The sequence below is a fragment of the Leptonychotes weddellii genome, chromosome 9 (assembly GCF_054177405.1).
Source record: "Leptonychotes weddellii isolate Sample4059 chromosome 9, ASM5417740v2, whole genome shotgun sequence".
NCBI lineage: Eukaryota > Metazoa > Chordata > Mammalia > Carnivora > Phocidae > Leptonychotes > Leptonychotes weddellii.
Window position 1 is genome coordinate 41,824,189 of NC_138377.1, and position 15,110 is coordinate 41,839,298.

Here is a 15,110-nt window from a genome sequence, read left to right on the forward strand (position 1 = left end):
AGTAAATAGTTTGAGAAAATTTCCCAGGACTAAAGGATTTGAGCTTCCGAATTGAAAGGGTTCACTGAATCCCAGCATAATGGATGAATGTAGAGCCACACCAAAGCATCTCATTTTGCAGGTGCAGAATATTGGGAACAAACACTGTTCGAAAAGCTTCCAGAAAGAAAGAGTATACAGTTAAAGGATCAAGAATCAGAATCGCATTGGACTTCTCAGTTGCAGCCCTAGAAACTGAAGAAAATGGAGCAATGCTTTCAGAATTCTCAGGGGAAATGACTTGAACGTAGAATTCAATATGCAGACAACTACAATTAGTTACAATATAGAATAAAGACACTTTCAGAAGCGTAAGGTCACAAAATATGTGTATTTCATATATCCTCTCACAAGAAGGTGCTAGAGAATGGGAGCAAGGGAGCAAATCAGTCAAGAGGATGTGGATAACAGGACAAAGGACCCAACAAAGGAGAAAGAGTAAGAGAATTCCCAGGATGATGATGAAGTGAGTAGTGAGTTCCCAAGATAGAAGCTCTGCAGCAGGCCCAGTCGCAGGAGTCCGTAATGCAGTAAATCAGTAGGCTCTCCAGAAATGTCTATAAGAAGAGGGAACTGCTAGTGTGCTGATCTATTTGAAGTATTGAGAGCATTAGCCAGTAGTGGAAGAATTTAGAAATAAATTAGAAATAAATTTAAACAAATTAAAAAGTTATAACTGGTGAAAAAGTTGCTCAAAAAAGGAGAAACGTTCATTTTGCACTCTATGGCTCACTTGTAAATAGTATACACTGAGTTATGACAATGTAAATACAGATAATTGAGCTAATAAAAATTAGAACTGTATTGGGATCATTGAGGGGATAGAAGTGTGCATGTTTGTGGAGTGAGGTTTTGGGAAAGAGCTAAGTTATCATCTGCCATAGTGGGAAGTCAATAGATAATATTAATAACACTTTAAAAAATCAGGAAATAAGAGTGTAAGAATGTCATTTAAAGACTTGGAGGTAAATACCAAAAGAAACAGTAAAAGAATTGGAAGCAGCTGTCCCTTGGGAATTGGAAATGGGGTGGAGGTGGGCGGGGCGGGGGGGGAGAAATTGTTTTTCTTAATATGTTTTGTAGAATTGTTTCTTTTTAAACTATGTATAAGGATAAGTTTGATTAAAAGAAAACCAAGCCAGAAACAATACGCAGGCATACACATAGATAAAATATAACATATAAAAATTGGATGGTGGATGCATAGTCTCTGTAGAGACTCTCCCCTACTACGAGGAAGAAACTGTCACAGATTTGTCATATGTTATATTTTCAAGTATAACTCATTTCTATTTCCTGTTAACTCTTAATTTCTTTAACTGCCTGCATTTTCCCGACTGGGATCCCTACCAGGAATTTTTCTTTATAATAGAGCCTAAAACAGTGTAGGGCAATATTCAGAAGAGAGTCACACAAACTAACTTCTTGTGTCTCCCAACTGTCTTGTCTCCTCTTCAGAGCACAGAGCAGTCATGGAAGCTGCTTTTGTGTATGGGACTACGTACCAGTTTGTCCTAACCACGGAAACTGCCCTTTTGGAAAGTATTGGGTATGTACAAGAGGCATATGTCAACAGTTTTAAGTTTGCTTCTTTCACATTACTTATTCAACATCTCCATCAGACTCTCACATCATTGACTTACCCGAGAGGAATTGTAAGCAGATGGGAATATATAAATGAAACTGGAAATCCCCTTCATTATTATTGTCTACCATTCTACAGTCTGAAAATGAATTTAAATATGCAGAGATGATGTTAGGCTAAGGTGAATAAAGACAATATGGATAAGCACAATATGTGATCCCACGAGTGGCCAAGTGTATTTTAGGAATAGATCTCCCACAGTGATCAGATAGGTGATAAAATAACAGCTTTCATAACTAAGCTCCAGAAGTTCTTCCTGAGAGTTCTGTAAGTTACTTTGTTAGGCTAGTCTTAAATGTATTTAAGTACAGTTTTTGAGCAGAATGTTTTAAATGTTTATTTTTCTTGTCTAGTTTTTAGCTTACAATTTCAGGTAGAGGCCTTCTTTTGACTTTTTACCTGGGCAACCTAGAGTTGAAGTTTTTCTTTCCTTTGGTGCTTGTAGAACACAGGGAATAACCAGTGTGTATTTTAAAGACTTTGCCTCAAAATGCTCTTCAAGAAAATTAATACAAAGCAAGACAAAATGGTGATTGTGTGAACTTTTTATACCATGCAAGAGCTTGTTTGTTTGTTTAAAGGTTTTATTTATTCATTTATCAGAAGGAGAGAGAGAGAGTAAGCACAAGCAGGGGGAGAGGCAGAGGGAGAGAGAGAAGCAGGATCCCCATTGAGCATTTCTTTTCTCATTCATCTCTTCTGATTGAACTGTCATTCTGCTGATTCCCTCATTAATGAATTAAAGAAAAGTTTGATGTATGATTACTGTTTGTATAAAAATTAATATTTTTAACAATTTGGGACTTCTGCTGACAGTACTGCAAAGCTTTGCCTTAAGTCACTGAGTCTCAGGATATGATAAGCAGTGGTTTAGGCAGCTGCTTTGCTACTCCCAACGTAGACTGCCAGTTTCCCATCCCAGAATGGGGGAAGCCTGATTATTCTCATCTCATGGCAATTCTATGGTAGCCCTGCAGTTTTGCTGACGGTCAATTGTTTGTACTTTTTTTTATGTACTTATTTTTCAGGTGATGAATAGTTGCAAATAAAGATGACATGCTTAAAACACAGAAGAGTATTTATTTATTAGCAATACGTAGGTCCTATCATTTATCTTACAAAATCTGTTCAGCAAGCTATACTATATACATAGCATATTCTGATCTATGGCTAAACATGGTCACGTTCTGGAAGGGTTTTTGCTTTCCCCTATTTTTAAAATGAGAATTCTAAAATGTCCAGTTACTCTTTTTTTTTTTGGTATACTTTTGAGTATTTGATACATACATTGGATATGTTTCAGTACTCATTTATTCATGGATAGCAAGATGGTAAGGAGTCATACTTAGACCTGATATGACAGGGAGGGACTGTGCATTCAGAGTACTATAATCCTATGGCATGACTTCTGGATGAAGTAGTTGGCTAGGACTTTGGGTTGTCTTCTAATGGGGGAGAGGTGAATGCATCTTTTCTTTCATTTGTTCATTCTTTTATTTAACAAATATTTATTGAATGCCCTCTATGTGCTAGGCACTATTCCAGTTGCTGGAGCTATGACACTGGATAAAGTCTAGTATATTAATCATTACATGGCCTGAATTTGTTTGAAATCATATGTCGGTTAAGGAGGGTGTATAGGATAGGTAGTATAAGAGGTGGCGTGCTGTGGAGACACCAGTACTTTCTGTGACCTCCCCATACTCCCCTCTTTTTTTTTTTTTAAAAAGATTTTATTTATTTATTTGAGAGAGAGAATGAGAAACAGAGAGCACGAGAGGGAAGAAGGTCAGAGGGAGAAGCAGACTCCCCGCCGAGCAGGGAGCCCGATGCGGGACTCGATCCCGGGACTCCAGGATCATGACCTGAGCCGAAGGCAGTCGCTTAACCAACTGAGCCACCCAGGCGCCCCTCCCATACTCCCCTCTTAAAGAATCTGTGTATAGGCCAAGGATGTTACCCCCTCACACCATACATATTACTGTCAGTCAGATCAGAGGTGGCCACCTGATCTGGGGTCAACCAGCCCACTGGCTTACCTGAGCAAATGAGATGCCCTCTCTCAGGAACTTGGAATTGGGCATGGAGAAATGGGATTATACAGGGTTTTGGCTCTCTTGCTCATAGGAATATTTTGGCCATGTAGAAGTAAAGAAGGGAGAGTTATCTTTATAAAGAGAGTTGGGAACTGAAAAGTATTAATGGCAAAACGAAGGTCCCTTGAACTCTTGCTGTTCAGATCTATGCATTTATTCTCTGATCTAATTACTTGAATTTTCCTTGTGTTCTGTGATATGTAGTTCTACACTTCCAGTAAGCCCCCCTCCCCACCTTTTTGGTTTCTGTTACCTACAACCAGTGATCTCTGATTAAATTACTTTCCAAAATTACTTTATTATTTCAGAGGTTATGATGTCCAACCTCAACTGGGTCCTCCTGCTTTCAGTACTTTACTTTTAATATATGTGACTATTTCCTTTTAATATATGTGACTATATGAGAACCTAAATAGTTCAAAAGATACGTACTTTGAGTTTAAGAGTTCAAAAGTTAAGTACTTTAATTGGGTCTTGGCTATATAGTTCCTTTGTCGGAAGTACCCATTTGTCTTCTTCGGGAAGTCCTTCTTTCCTTTACTGTTTTTAATCTCTGTGATCTTCTTTTCCCTTTCCTTCTTTCTCCTTTATGACTTGAGGCAGAATGAAATATTTCTTTTTTTCTCATAGTACTTTGCATATTATAGCACTTACAAACTACATTAAAAAAACTAAATGTGTCTCCTTTTATCTAAGCCCCTCAAAGATTTGAATCATCTTATTCATCTTAGTCTTTTGTATTTGGTACAGGGCCTAACACAGAGTAGACTTTAAGTAATCTTTGATCATTTCTTTAACCATTAAATCTATTAGAAATTAGTTTATAATTAAATTTGAAATCAGTGAACCTCAGATCTCAGTTTAAGCGTGTATCCAGAATTAAAATAACATTTTAAAAATAAAAATTTGCAGTATTTTGCCAAACCCTGCTAATGCCATATGGAGATTTTTAAAATGCTATTTTAATTTTGGCAAACCTTACTTACCCACTATAAGTTTATCTTTGAATTCTCATGTTGAAGGGATGCCAGAACTCAAATTATAAGCCATATTTGCTGAGTTTTGTAATATTTCAGATACAAACTCACAAACTCCCACAAACTGTCACATGGTTTCTATCTTAAGGCATGTTTTGGCTGAAGTTTATTCAAAACAGATTTGAGTTTAAATTAAACCTAGAAAATTTGTGTTACAAGGCTTTATTTAGAATAGCTCTAGAAAAGCAACTACATTCGAAGATAATCTCCTTGTCCTCAAGGTGACAGCCTTTTATTTAAAAAAAAAAAATTGTGTGGACCTGTCCATAACCTAATTTAGAAGCTACCATATCAAGAAGTTTAGGGAAAAAATTGCTTATACAACTCTAAAACTGTTTGTTTCTTCTTTTGCTTAGGTCCATTTTATTTTGTTTTACTGTTTTAGATTTTTACTACAACAGTAATTCAAAAGCATGAGACTTAAAGATATTTGGAACTATGTCTTTCTGGATGGTAGAAAGATAACACATTGAACTTCTTCAAGTGAATCTGTCCCTAATTTTTAATTTGTAGCACTGAGGATATCGAAAATGCACATCTCTACTTTTTTCATTGTAAACAAGTCTTGGATTTGACTGAGCAATGTAGAAGAACACTGATGGAACCACCACTGACTACACTGAATATTCATCGATTTATTAAGACAATGGAAGCACCTCTGCTGGTATGTTTCTTATTTTATTTTATTATTTTTTAAAGATTTTATTTGTTTGCTTTGAGAAAGAGAGAGAGGGAGCACGCATAAGCAGGGGGAGGGGCAGAGGCACAGGGAGAGAATCCCAACCAGACTCCACGCTGAGCCCGGAGCTCAGTGCTGGGCTTGATCCCATGACCCTGAGATCACGACCTGAGCCGAAACCAAGAGTTGGAGGCTCAACCGACTGAGCCATCCAGGAGCCCTGTATGTTTCTTATTTTAATATATTAGGGAATTAATACATAAAATTTATTAGGTTTTAACTCGCAGATATGCATTTTAGTTAGATGAACTCTTTTTCCCTTTTTTTTAATTTTAAAGATTTTATTTATCTGACAGAGAGAGACATAGCGAGAGAGGGAACACAAACGGGGAGTGGGAGAGGGAGAATCAGGCTTCCTGCCGAGCAGGGAGCCCGATGAGGGGCTCAATCCCAGGACCCTGGGATCACGACCTGAGCCGAAGGCAGACGCTTAACGACTGAGCCACCCAGGTGCCCCTCTTTTTCCCTTTTTTTGGACATAATTCTTTCACTGAGGGGATTTAGGAGTAGTTACTTATTAAAGGTAGAATAGAAGATACACTATTCATGAAATGACATTTTAATGCCTGGAAATATTGTATTGAAATCCGAATATAGCCTTGTGTAAGTGGAAGTAGTTTTAATGAACTGCAGCCACTCCAAGATCACAAAGACCACATCATGGTTAAGGAAAGACCTCTTTTGTGAATGTTTTGATGACCACTTTAAAAGTTGGTACACAGTGAGACTGTAGTGTTTCTGTGCCCCACTTCCCTTAGCACTAGCCTGGAAGGATTTTATAGAGAGGTGATTGGCAGACCTTTCTCTCTGGAAGTTTGCAGATTGTCTTGAGCATGTGTAAAACCTTCGGTAGGCCTTCTCACTCCGTATATCCTTTTTAAATAAAAATGGTGCACGTGTATTACAAATGATCCAAACGGTGCTGCAAAGCATAAAGGAAAAAAGTTTTTTTAAAGCCATCTAATCCTGTCACTCAGAAATGAACTGTTAGGTGACCATCACACCAGTCATGTCTGTGCCCACATGGACACATACAGTGTCTGTGGGTGTGTGGATTAATGGACACATACTATTACATGTGCTGCTTTATAGTAAGAAATTTATACTCTTATTTGAATTTAGCAGAGGAAAAAGAAACTGATGTGAAGTGAGGGGTTATGGAAGTTTTGATATGTCACTTGTTCATTTGAGGGCTCTTTAGGAAATATTGTTTTAATATTTCTTGAGTTCTTTATTTTGAGTCAGTTTTTGTTTAGTCTGATCTTGCCTTCAAATATTTTTTTAAAAAAGCAGTTTATAAGTCTTTTTCCTTTCCTTTCACATGGCAGAGGGGAGAATTCTCCCCTGGGGAGAATACCCCCTGAATTTGTTTGATCTCCCATTTCAGCATAGAGCCCCGAGAGAGAGAGAGAGAGAGAGAGACCAGCTCACTGTTCGGTTCTTCACCAGCCTCTGTTCTCTCCAGACTCATTTCCTTTTCCCCCAGTACCAAAATATTATTAAGAATTCTCGGGATTTTGGGGCACCTGGGTGGCTCAGTCGGTTAAGTGTCGACTCTTGATTTTGGCTGGGGTCATGACCTCAGGGTTGTGGGACTGAGCTCTGGGTTTGGCTCGTGCTGAGCATGGAGCTTGCTTGGGATTCTCTCTCCCTCTTCCTCTTCCCCTCTTCCATACTGCCCCGCTTATGGGCACTCTCTCTCTAAAAAAAAAAAAAAGAAAAGAATTGTCAGGATTTTGTCTACTCACCAGTACTGCTTTTGCCATTGGGGGCAGGACTAGAACTCACCCCAAGCTTTACTAAAAATCTTCAGTACCTTTTTTGGCTACTACATTCTGGCTTGAAGTCGTGTCCCTTTCCTAAAGTTTCTGCTCGTTACTTTTGTTTGGCTGTGTTTTAAAACTATTGTTTGTTTTTTTAAGATAGATAATGAGGAGGGCAATTCTCCGATATTACTTCATTTTACTATGCATACTTACCAGGAATTATGTAATATTAGTTTTAAAAAACAAAAACTTTGAAGATTTCATAATGGCTTGGTATTCAATTAAGTGTGGCTTCCCTTGAAAGCAGTGTATCATGTACACCTTTATATTGTACCTATATCAGTGCCAGCCCCTGAAACCTACATTTCAGAAACAACAAGGTGAATGGTACTCCTGGAACTGTGCACTGCAGATGACCCTGCTCTAAGCCACTGTTCACCCAAAAGGAATATTAATTTGGCAATCCAAGTCCCTGCTACATTGGAGTTTGTTTTAATACTTTCACAAAATGATACATCAGCATATTATCACCTAAGCACCTTATTTTCCTTAGACAACTAGGGAACTGGGAAGTAGGATTCAGGCAGAGGTTCCAGAAGCCTGGCTAGACATGGGGAGAGTAGCATGGAGCCAAGAAAGATCTGAAAAGCAGAACTGAAGATCAGTGCCAGCTTGGAGAGCTAGGCTGAGAATCTAAACCTTGGTGTCAGCCTTTCTAGAAAGGCCTGGCAGTCCAACAAAACAGGTTAGTGGATTTGTCCATATCAGAACAGAGCAAATAAATGCAAAGTACAGAAAAGGGAGACAAGCCTTGATGAAAAGTTCCCAGAGACTCTTGGTGGGATGGCTAGGGCTTAACCTTGGCAGGAATGGGAAGATGATAAAGGGTTCTGAGCTAGTTTGGTCACTTTTACATTTTGGTACTTTAAACATTTGGCTGCATCAGTATTTGAGGTTGTTTTTGTTTTTGGAGAATATACTGGAGGTTAAAGAGCGAAGTAAGGCCAAACATCATGATACAAAACACCTCTTAGAACAAGATTTGATGTACCTGGCTTATGCCTTTTGATGGTATAGTAAGCTAGAAGGGGATAGAGAGGTCCTGAAAGTTAGTACCTAAATTTAATTACTTACAAGTTCTTACCTACAAGACTTAGTCGTAGTTTACTTTGGGTTAGTGTTTCTTACTCTGTTCTTATTTTCTCACAGCCCCACTGATGCTTATCTTCCCCTCTCACATGGCTCTTAACCATTCCTTTATTGTCTTCACATCTATCTATATACAGGCCTTTGGGGTTCAATCATAGTTGGGTTTTGTATGGTTAGTAAGGCGCCTTGTAAACTAGCCTAGGCTCATGGGTTCAGAATCTGAAAGAATTTGTGTGTTTTCATTATCTGTAAACATTAATAAAAATATAAACTGGGATTTAGACTTTTTTGTAAACTTTTTGTGTGCCTGATCATTGCAATTTTATGCATTATACTTCTAAGCATATGAAAATAGGTGCAGATTGGGATTGTGTGTGTGTGTGTGTGTGTGTGAAGTAGGGTGCTTGGACACTTAATTATTGTAGATATATAACACAACTATGTCTTATTATTAGGTTGGGGGCATGTCATTTTAATCCTTACAAACTGAAAATAAATCTTGAGTATAGAATTTTATTTTGTTTTTTAAAATTTTTTTAAAAAAAGATTTTATTTATTTATTTGACAGAGACACAGTGAGAGAGGGAATACAAGCAGGGGGAGTGGGAGAGGGAGAAGCAGGCTTCCCGCCAAGCAGGGAGCCTGATGCGGGGCTCGATCCCAGGACCCCGGGATCATGACCTGAGCCGAAGGCAGACACTTAATGACTGAGCCACCCAGGCGCCCTGAGCATAGAATTTTAAGTGGGTTTCAGTCCTCAATTGATTAAGTGACATTCTGGCAGGTATGGAGTTACTCTAGATGCATTCTTAAGGTTTCCAACAATGAAAACAGATGGGAAGATCATTTGGTTATTGTCCTGTTGGCTAATACCAAGGACATTTTGGATGCTGATGGTTTTCCCTGTATTGGACTCAGTTTATTCTAGTAGTTAGAAAGTTTTATCTGAATACGAAGAAGACTCTTCAAGTGCAAATATCTGATAAAATGTTTAAAAATAGATAAATATGTAATATAATTTATCTGAAAAATTTCATTTTTTGTTTGTACATGAGGATAGCTCTCTGTCTCAGATTCAAAACAGTTGAATTAAACCTGCTCCTTTCTATAAGTAATTAGAAGGATGCTATTATATTCATTTAGCTTCTATTATTCCTTGAAGAGTCATGTGGCAGTGTACAATATTATATAGAAGGGTGTTGGCTCCTTACATTATTGCCTCATTTCCTTTTTTTTATTGTGGCAAAAAAATACATAACAAATTTACCCTCATAATTTGTAAGTGTATAATACAAGTATTTTTAACTCTACGCGCCTTGTTGTACAACAGATCTCTCAAACTTTTTCATCTCGAATGACTGAAACGCTATACCTATTGAGAAACAGTTCCCCATGTCCCTGTCTCTCCAGCCCTGGCAATCATTCTACTTTCTGTTACTATGAATTTGATTATTTTAGAGACCTCTTATAAGTGGTCTAAAATAATAAAAAGTATTTGTCTTTTGTAATTGGCTTATTTCACTTAACCTTATGTCCTCAAGGTTCATCCATGTTGTTGTATTTGTCAGGATTACCTTCTTTTTTTTTTTTAATGTTGTAAATACTGGCATTTTTAAAAAAATATTTAAATTCTAGTTAACATACAGTGTAATATTAGTTTCAGGTGTATAATACAGTGATTCAGCACTTCCATGTATCACCCCGTGCTCATCACAAGTGCACTCTTTAATTCCCATCACCTATTTCACCCATCCCCCCACCAACCTCCCTTCTGGAGGATTACCTTCAAGACCATATAATATTCCATTATATATATACACATATATGTGTGTGTGTATAACATTTTATTTATCCATTCATCCAGTAATGAGTATTTAGGCTGCTTCTGTATCTTGGGCATTGTGAATAATGCTATAATGAATGTGGGTTTGCAAGTATCTCTTTGAGATCCTGTTTTTAATTCTTTTGGATAATGAACTTGCTGGATCATATGGTAGTTCTGTTTTTAATTTTTTGAGGAACCTTCATACTGTTTTCTATAGTGGCTACATCATTTTATATGCCTTCTAGCAGTGTGCAGAAGTTTTTAATCTCTCCACATCCTTGTCAATACTTGTTATTTGTGTCATTATTTTTGTTTTGATATTAGCCATCCTAATGATTTTGATAATGCCATAGTGTTTTTGCCTTGCATATCCCTAATGATCAGTTAAGTTTTTCATAAGCTTGTTGCCCATTTGTCTATCTTCTTTGAAGAAATGTCTATTCAAATGTCTATTCTTTGGAGAAATGTCTACTTGCCCTTTTTTAGTTTGTTATTTTGTTGTTAAGTTGTAGGAATTGTTTATTCTGGATATTAACCCCTTATCTGACACATGGTTTGCAGTATTTTTTCCCATTGTGTAGGTTGCCTTTTTACTATTGTTGATTGTTTCTTCCCACAGTGCAGACATGTGTAAGTTTGATGTAGTTCCATTTGTCTTTTTGGCTTTTGTTGTCTGTGCCTTGGTGTCATTTCCAAGAAATCATTTACATTCCATTGTCATGAAGGTTTTCCCCTATGTTTTCTTCTAGGAGTTTTATGGTTTCATTTAGGTCAGTAGTCCATTTTGAGTTATTTTGTATTTGGTGTAAGATGAAAATTCATCTTGATTCTTTTGCATGTGAATATCTAGTTTTCCCAGCACCATTTGTTGAAGACTCTCTGTTACCCGTTGTGTAGCCTCGGTGCCCTTGTCAAAGATATTTGACCACATATGCGAGAGCTTATTTCTGGGCTCTCTGTTCTATTCTCTTAGTCTGTGTCTGTCTTTATGCCGGTACTGCATGTTTTGATTGCTGTATGTTTTGAAATCTGGAGTTGTGAGACCTCCAGCTTTATTCTTCCTCATGTTGTTTTGGCTATTTGGTGTCCCTTGAGATTTCGTATGAATTTTAGGATTTTTTTTTTCTATTTCTGCAAAAGTGCCATTGGAATTTTGCTAGGGATTGCATTGAATTTGTAGATGGCTTTGGGTAGTATGGACATTTTAATTAGCAATAATCGCGCCTCGGATAAACCTCATTGGCTACGATACTGCCACTGTGCAAAGCTAGTATGGACATTTTAACAATATTAAATCTAATCCAAGAACATGAATGGATGTTTTCACATTTATTTGTGTCTTCTTTAATTTCTTTCAGCAATGTTTTGTAGCATTCAATGTATAAGTCTTCTTTCTTGGTTAAGCTTATTCCTAAATATTTTATTCTTTTTGATGCTATTATAAATGGGATTATTTTCTTAGTTTCCTTTTAGGAGAGTTCCTTGTTAGTGCATAAAAACACAACTGACTTTTCAGTGTTGATTTTATATCCTGCAACGTTGTTGAATTCATTCATTATTCCGACTATTTTTTGTGGAATCTTTAGGGTTTTCTGCATACAAGATCATGTCATCTGTGAACAGAGATAATTTTGGCTTTTTCTTTTCCAATTTGTATGCTTTTTGTTTGTTTATTTTTTGCTTAGTTGCTCTGGCTACAGCTTCCAGTACTATGTTGAATAGAAGTGGCAATAGTGGGCATCCTTGCTTTGTTCCTGATCTTAGAGGAAAAGCTTTCAATTTTTCACTATTGAGTATGATGTTAGTTGTGGCCTTTTCATGTATGACATTTATTTTTTTTTATTTTTATTTTTTTTTTTTTAAGATTTTATTTATTTTTTTGAGAGAGAGCACATGAGAGGGGGGAGGGTCGGAGGGAGAAGCAGACTCCCCGCAGAGCAGGGAGCCCGATGCGGGACTCGATCCAGGGACTCCAGGATCATGACCTGAGCCGAAGGCAGTCGCTTAACCAACTGAGCCACCCAGGCGCCCGCCATGTATGACATTTATTATGTTGAGGTAAATTTTATCCTATTCTTAGTCTGTTGAATGTTTTTATTGTGAAAGTGTATTGAGTTTTGTCAAATACTTTTTCTTCATCAGTTGAGAGGATGATGTGATTTTTGTCCTCTATGTTGATTGATTTTGAACCATCCTTGCATCCTAGGGATAAATTATACTTGGTCATGGGTTTAATTTTTTCTAATGTCCTGCTGAATTCAGTTTAAAAGTACTTTGTTGAGGATATTTGCATCAATATTCATCAGGGATATTGGTCTGTAGTTTTTTGTAATATCTTTGTCTGGCTTTGGTATCAGAGTAATGTTGGCTTCATACAATGAGTTTGGGAGTGTTCCCTACTCTTCATTTTTTGGGAACAGTTTGAGAAGGATTAGCATCAATTCTTTTTTAAATGTTTGATAGAATTCTCCAGTGATGCTATGTGGGCCTGGGTTTTTCTTTGTTGGGAGGTTTTTGATTACTGATTCAATCTCCTTATTATATATCTATTTACATTTTCTATTTCTACATGATTCAGTCTTGGGAGGTTGTATGTGTCTGGGAATTTATCCTGTCTTCTAGTTTATCTAATTTATAAGTGTACAATGGTTAATAGCAGTCTGTTATAATTCTTTTTTCCTTGATATCCTTTTTGAAAATTAATTTCTAAGTTAATAATAATTTGTGAATTTTAGAAAAATATTGGTGGGGCACCTGGGTGGCTCAGCTGGTTGGGCATCTGACTCTTGATTTTGGTTCAGGTCATGATCTCAGGGTCATGAGATTGAGCCCCACGTTGGGCTCTGCACTCAGCTTGGAGTCTGCTTGTCTCTCCTCTGCGCCTCCCCCTGCTCTCTCTCTCTCAAATAAATAAATAAGATCTTAAAAAATAAAAATAAAAATATTGGTAATCCCCCGCAATGCAAGAGTGTTTTTGTCACTTTTGTATATTCTATCAATTTATATATATAATCTATATTTTACATAAAATATATAAAAGTATTTTTTTTAATTTAATTTAATTTTATTTTTGTGCCTATCCAGTGGAGTCTATGTCCCCTCTCCCTGAAGCTGATTGGGCCTCTGTGACTGCCTTGACCAGTAGAATAGGGCTGAAGTGATGATGTGTGACTTTTGAGGTCTGTCACAAGATGTCTTGCACTTCTCCTTTGTTCTTTTTCGTTGCTCATTCTTAAAACTTGGGTACTTTGGTGTCAGACTAAATCTGAGGAGAAGCTTGGTGAAGAATTGAGGCCCCTAGCCCACAGCCCTGGCTGAGCTCATATAGTCAGCATCAGCTTACAAGCCAGTGAATGAGCCATCTTTATTTTATTTTATTTTTTAAAAGATTTTATTTATTTGTCAGAGAGAGTGCGCGAGCACAGAAGCAGGGAGAGCGACAGGCAGAGGGAGAAGCATGCTCCCTGTGGAGCAAGGAGCCTGATGCAGGACTTGATCCCAGGACCCTGGGATCATGACCTGAGCCGAAGGCAGATGCTTAACCAACTGAGCCACCCAGGCGTCCCGAATGAGCCATCTTTAAAGCAGACCTTCTGCCTCCTGTCCAGAGGCCCTCCTAATGCTATGTGGATCAGAGATGAACTTGCAGATATACAAACAAAATGAGTGATTCTTGTTATTTTAAGCCATCAGGTTTTGGAGTACTTTGCTACACACACAATGATAGATGCTTAGAAAACACCCTTCAAGTGGTCTCATCTGTTTCTATGGCATTAACTACACTGATTCTCAGATCTGAACTTTCAGGTCAAATTTTTCTTTGGACTTCCTAACCCATATATCTAACTACTAATTAGATGTATTTCTTGTATCTCTAACTACTAATTAGGTGTATCTCTCCTTAAGCTCAATATGTCCAACATCAGTGTGTTGTCCTTCTCCACCATCTGTTCTTTCTCCATTATCTTGGTTAATTTACTATCCAGTCATTCATAGCAGAAACCTGGGAAATCACTCTCAATTCCTGCATCTCCCCGCATCTAATTTTACATCTTAAATATCTTTTGAATTCTTCGTTCTAACAGCCGATGCCTTAATCGAGGTTTTCACCATCTTTCATGTTCTATTTTAGTAATAGTAACTGATCTGGTCTCTATCCTCCCCCTCCCCTTTTTTTTTTCACTCCCTTGAAATTCATACTTGCCATTGCTGGCAGAATAATATTTTTAAACACACATGTTATAATATTTCTTACAATTTCTAAATGGTTTCAATTCATTTACAGAAGAAAGCCCCACTTTCTTAGGAGGAAATAAAAGTTTTTAATGATTTGGTTCCTTGCCAGATCTCCATCCTTATTGCTTATTCCTCGTTTTCACTTTTTAATGCTGAATTACTGATTGTTCTCCCAATACACAAAGAAGGAACCAGGTTTTTCTGTTCCTTCAGGCTGTTCTACCCATTCAAGCTTTGGTATAATTCAGTTTGATGTGGTTGTAGGACTGAGGTCTCCACTTTCTTGCTGCTCATTGGCTGGTGTTGCTCTTAGCTCGTACAGGCTATTCTCAGGTCCTAGCCATACGGCCTTCTCCAAAAATTGCAGCTTCCTCCTTCAGAGCCAGCAGGACAATCTCACTGCGTTGTGCTGACAGCCTTCTATAACGTAACCTAATCAAGGGAATGGCTCTCCTAGGGATTGGTATTATACAAGATTTGTGCACCAGAAATCTTGGGGCCCATTTTGGAATTCGGCCTACCATGGGTAAATATCAATTTTTCTCTAGAAGCTTTGAGGATTAACAAAAATTCTCAAT

General features: G+C 37.5%; 2 protein-coding genes and 1 non-coding gene across 7 annotated transcripts in view; 1 reads left to right on the top strand and 2 right to left on the bottom strand.

Annotated features, from left to right (window-relative positions):
- TXNDC16 (thioredoxin domain containing 16) overlaps positions 1 to 15,110 on the top strand; it is a 110,058-nt gene that overhangs the window by 53,565 nt on the left and 41,383 nt on the right. For all 5 annotated transcript variants that reach the window (XM_081830501.1, XM_081830504.1, XM_081830502.1 and 2 more), the window contains exons 8-9: positions 1,498 to 1,588; positions 5,331 to 5,481. In XM_081830501.1, coding sequence (XP_081686627.1) covers positions 1,498 to 1,588; positions 5,331 to 5,481 — 242 coding nt within the window. The remainder of the gene's footprint in view (positions 1 to 1,497; positions 1,589 to 5,330; positions 5,482 to 15,110) is intronic.
- The window catches only part of PTGER2 (prostaglandin E receptor 2), a 188,891-nt gene continuing 175,420 nt past the window's right edge, over positions 1,640 to 15,110 (bottom strand). The window contains exon 5 of the transcript XR_014148475.1: positions 1,640 to 1,763. The gene's annotated coding sequence lies outside the window, so the exon portion shown is untranslated. The remainder of the gene's footprint in view (positions 1,764 to 15,110) is intronic.
- Positions 11,419 to 11,565, bottom strand: LOC115941667 (U4 spliceosomal RNA). Its single transcript, XR_014148881.1, has one exon. It is a non-coding gene; the product is annotated as a U4 spliceosomal RNA (small nuclear RNA).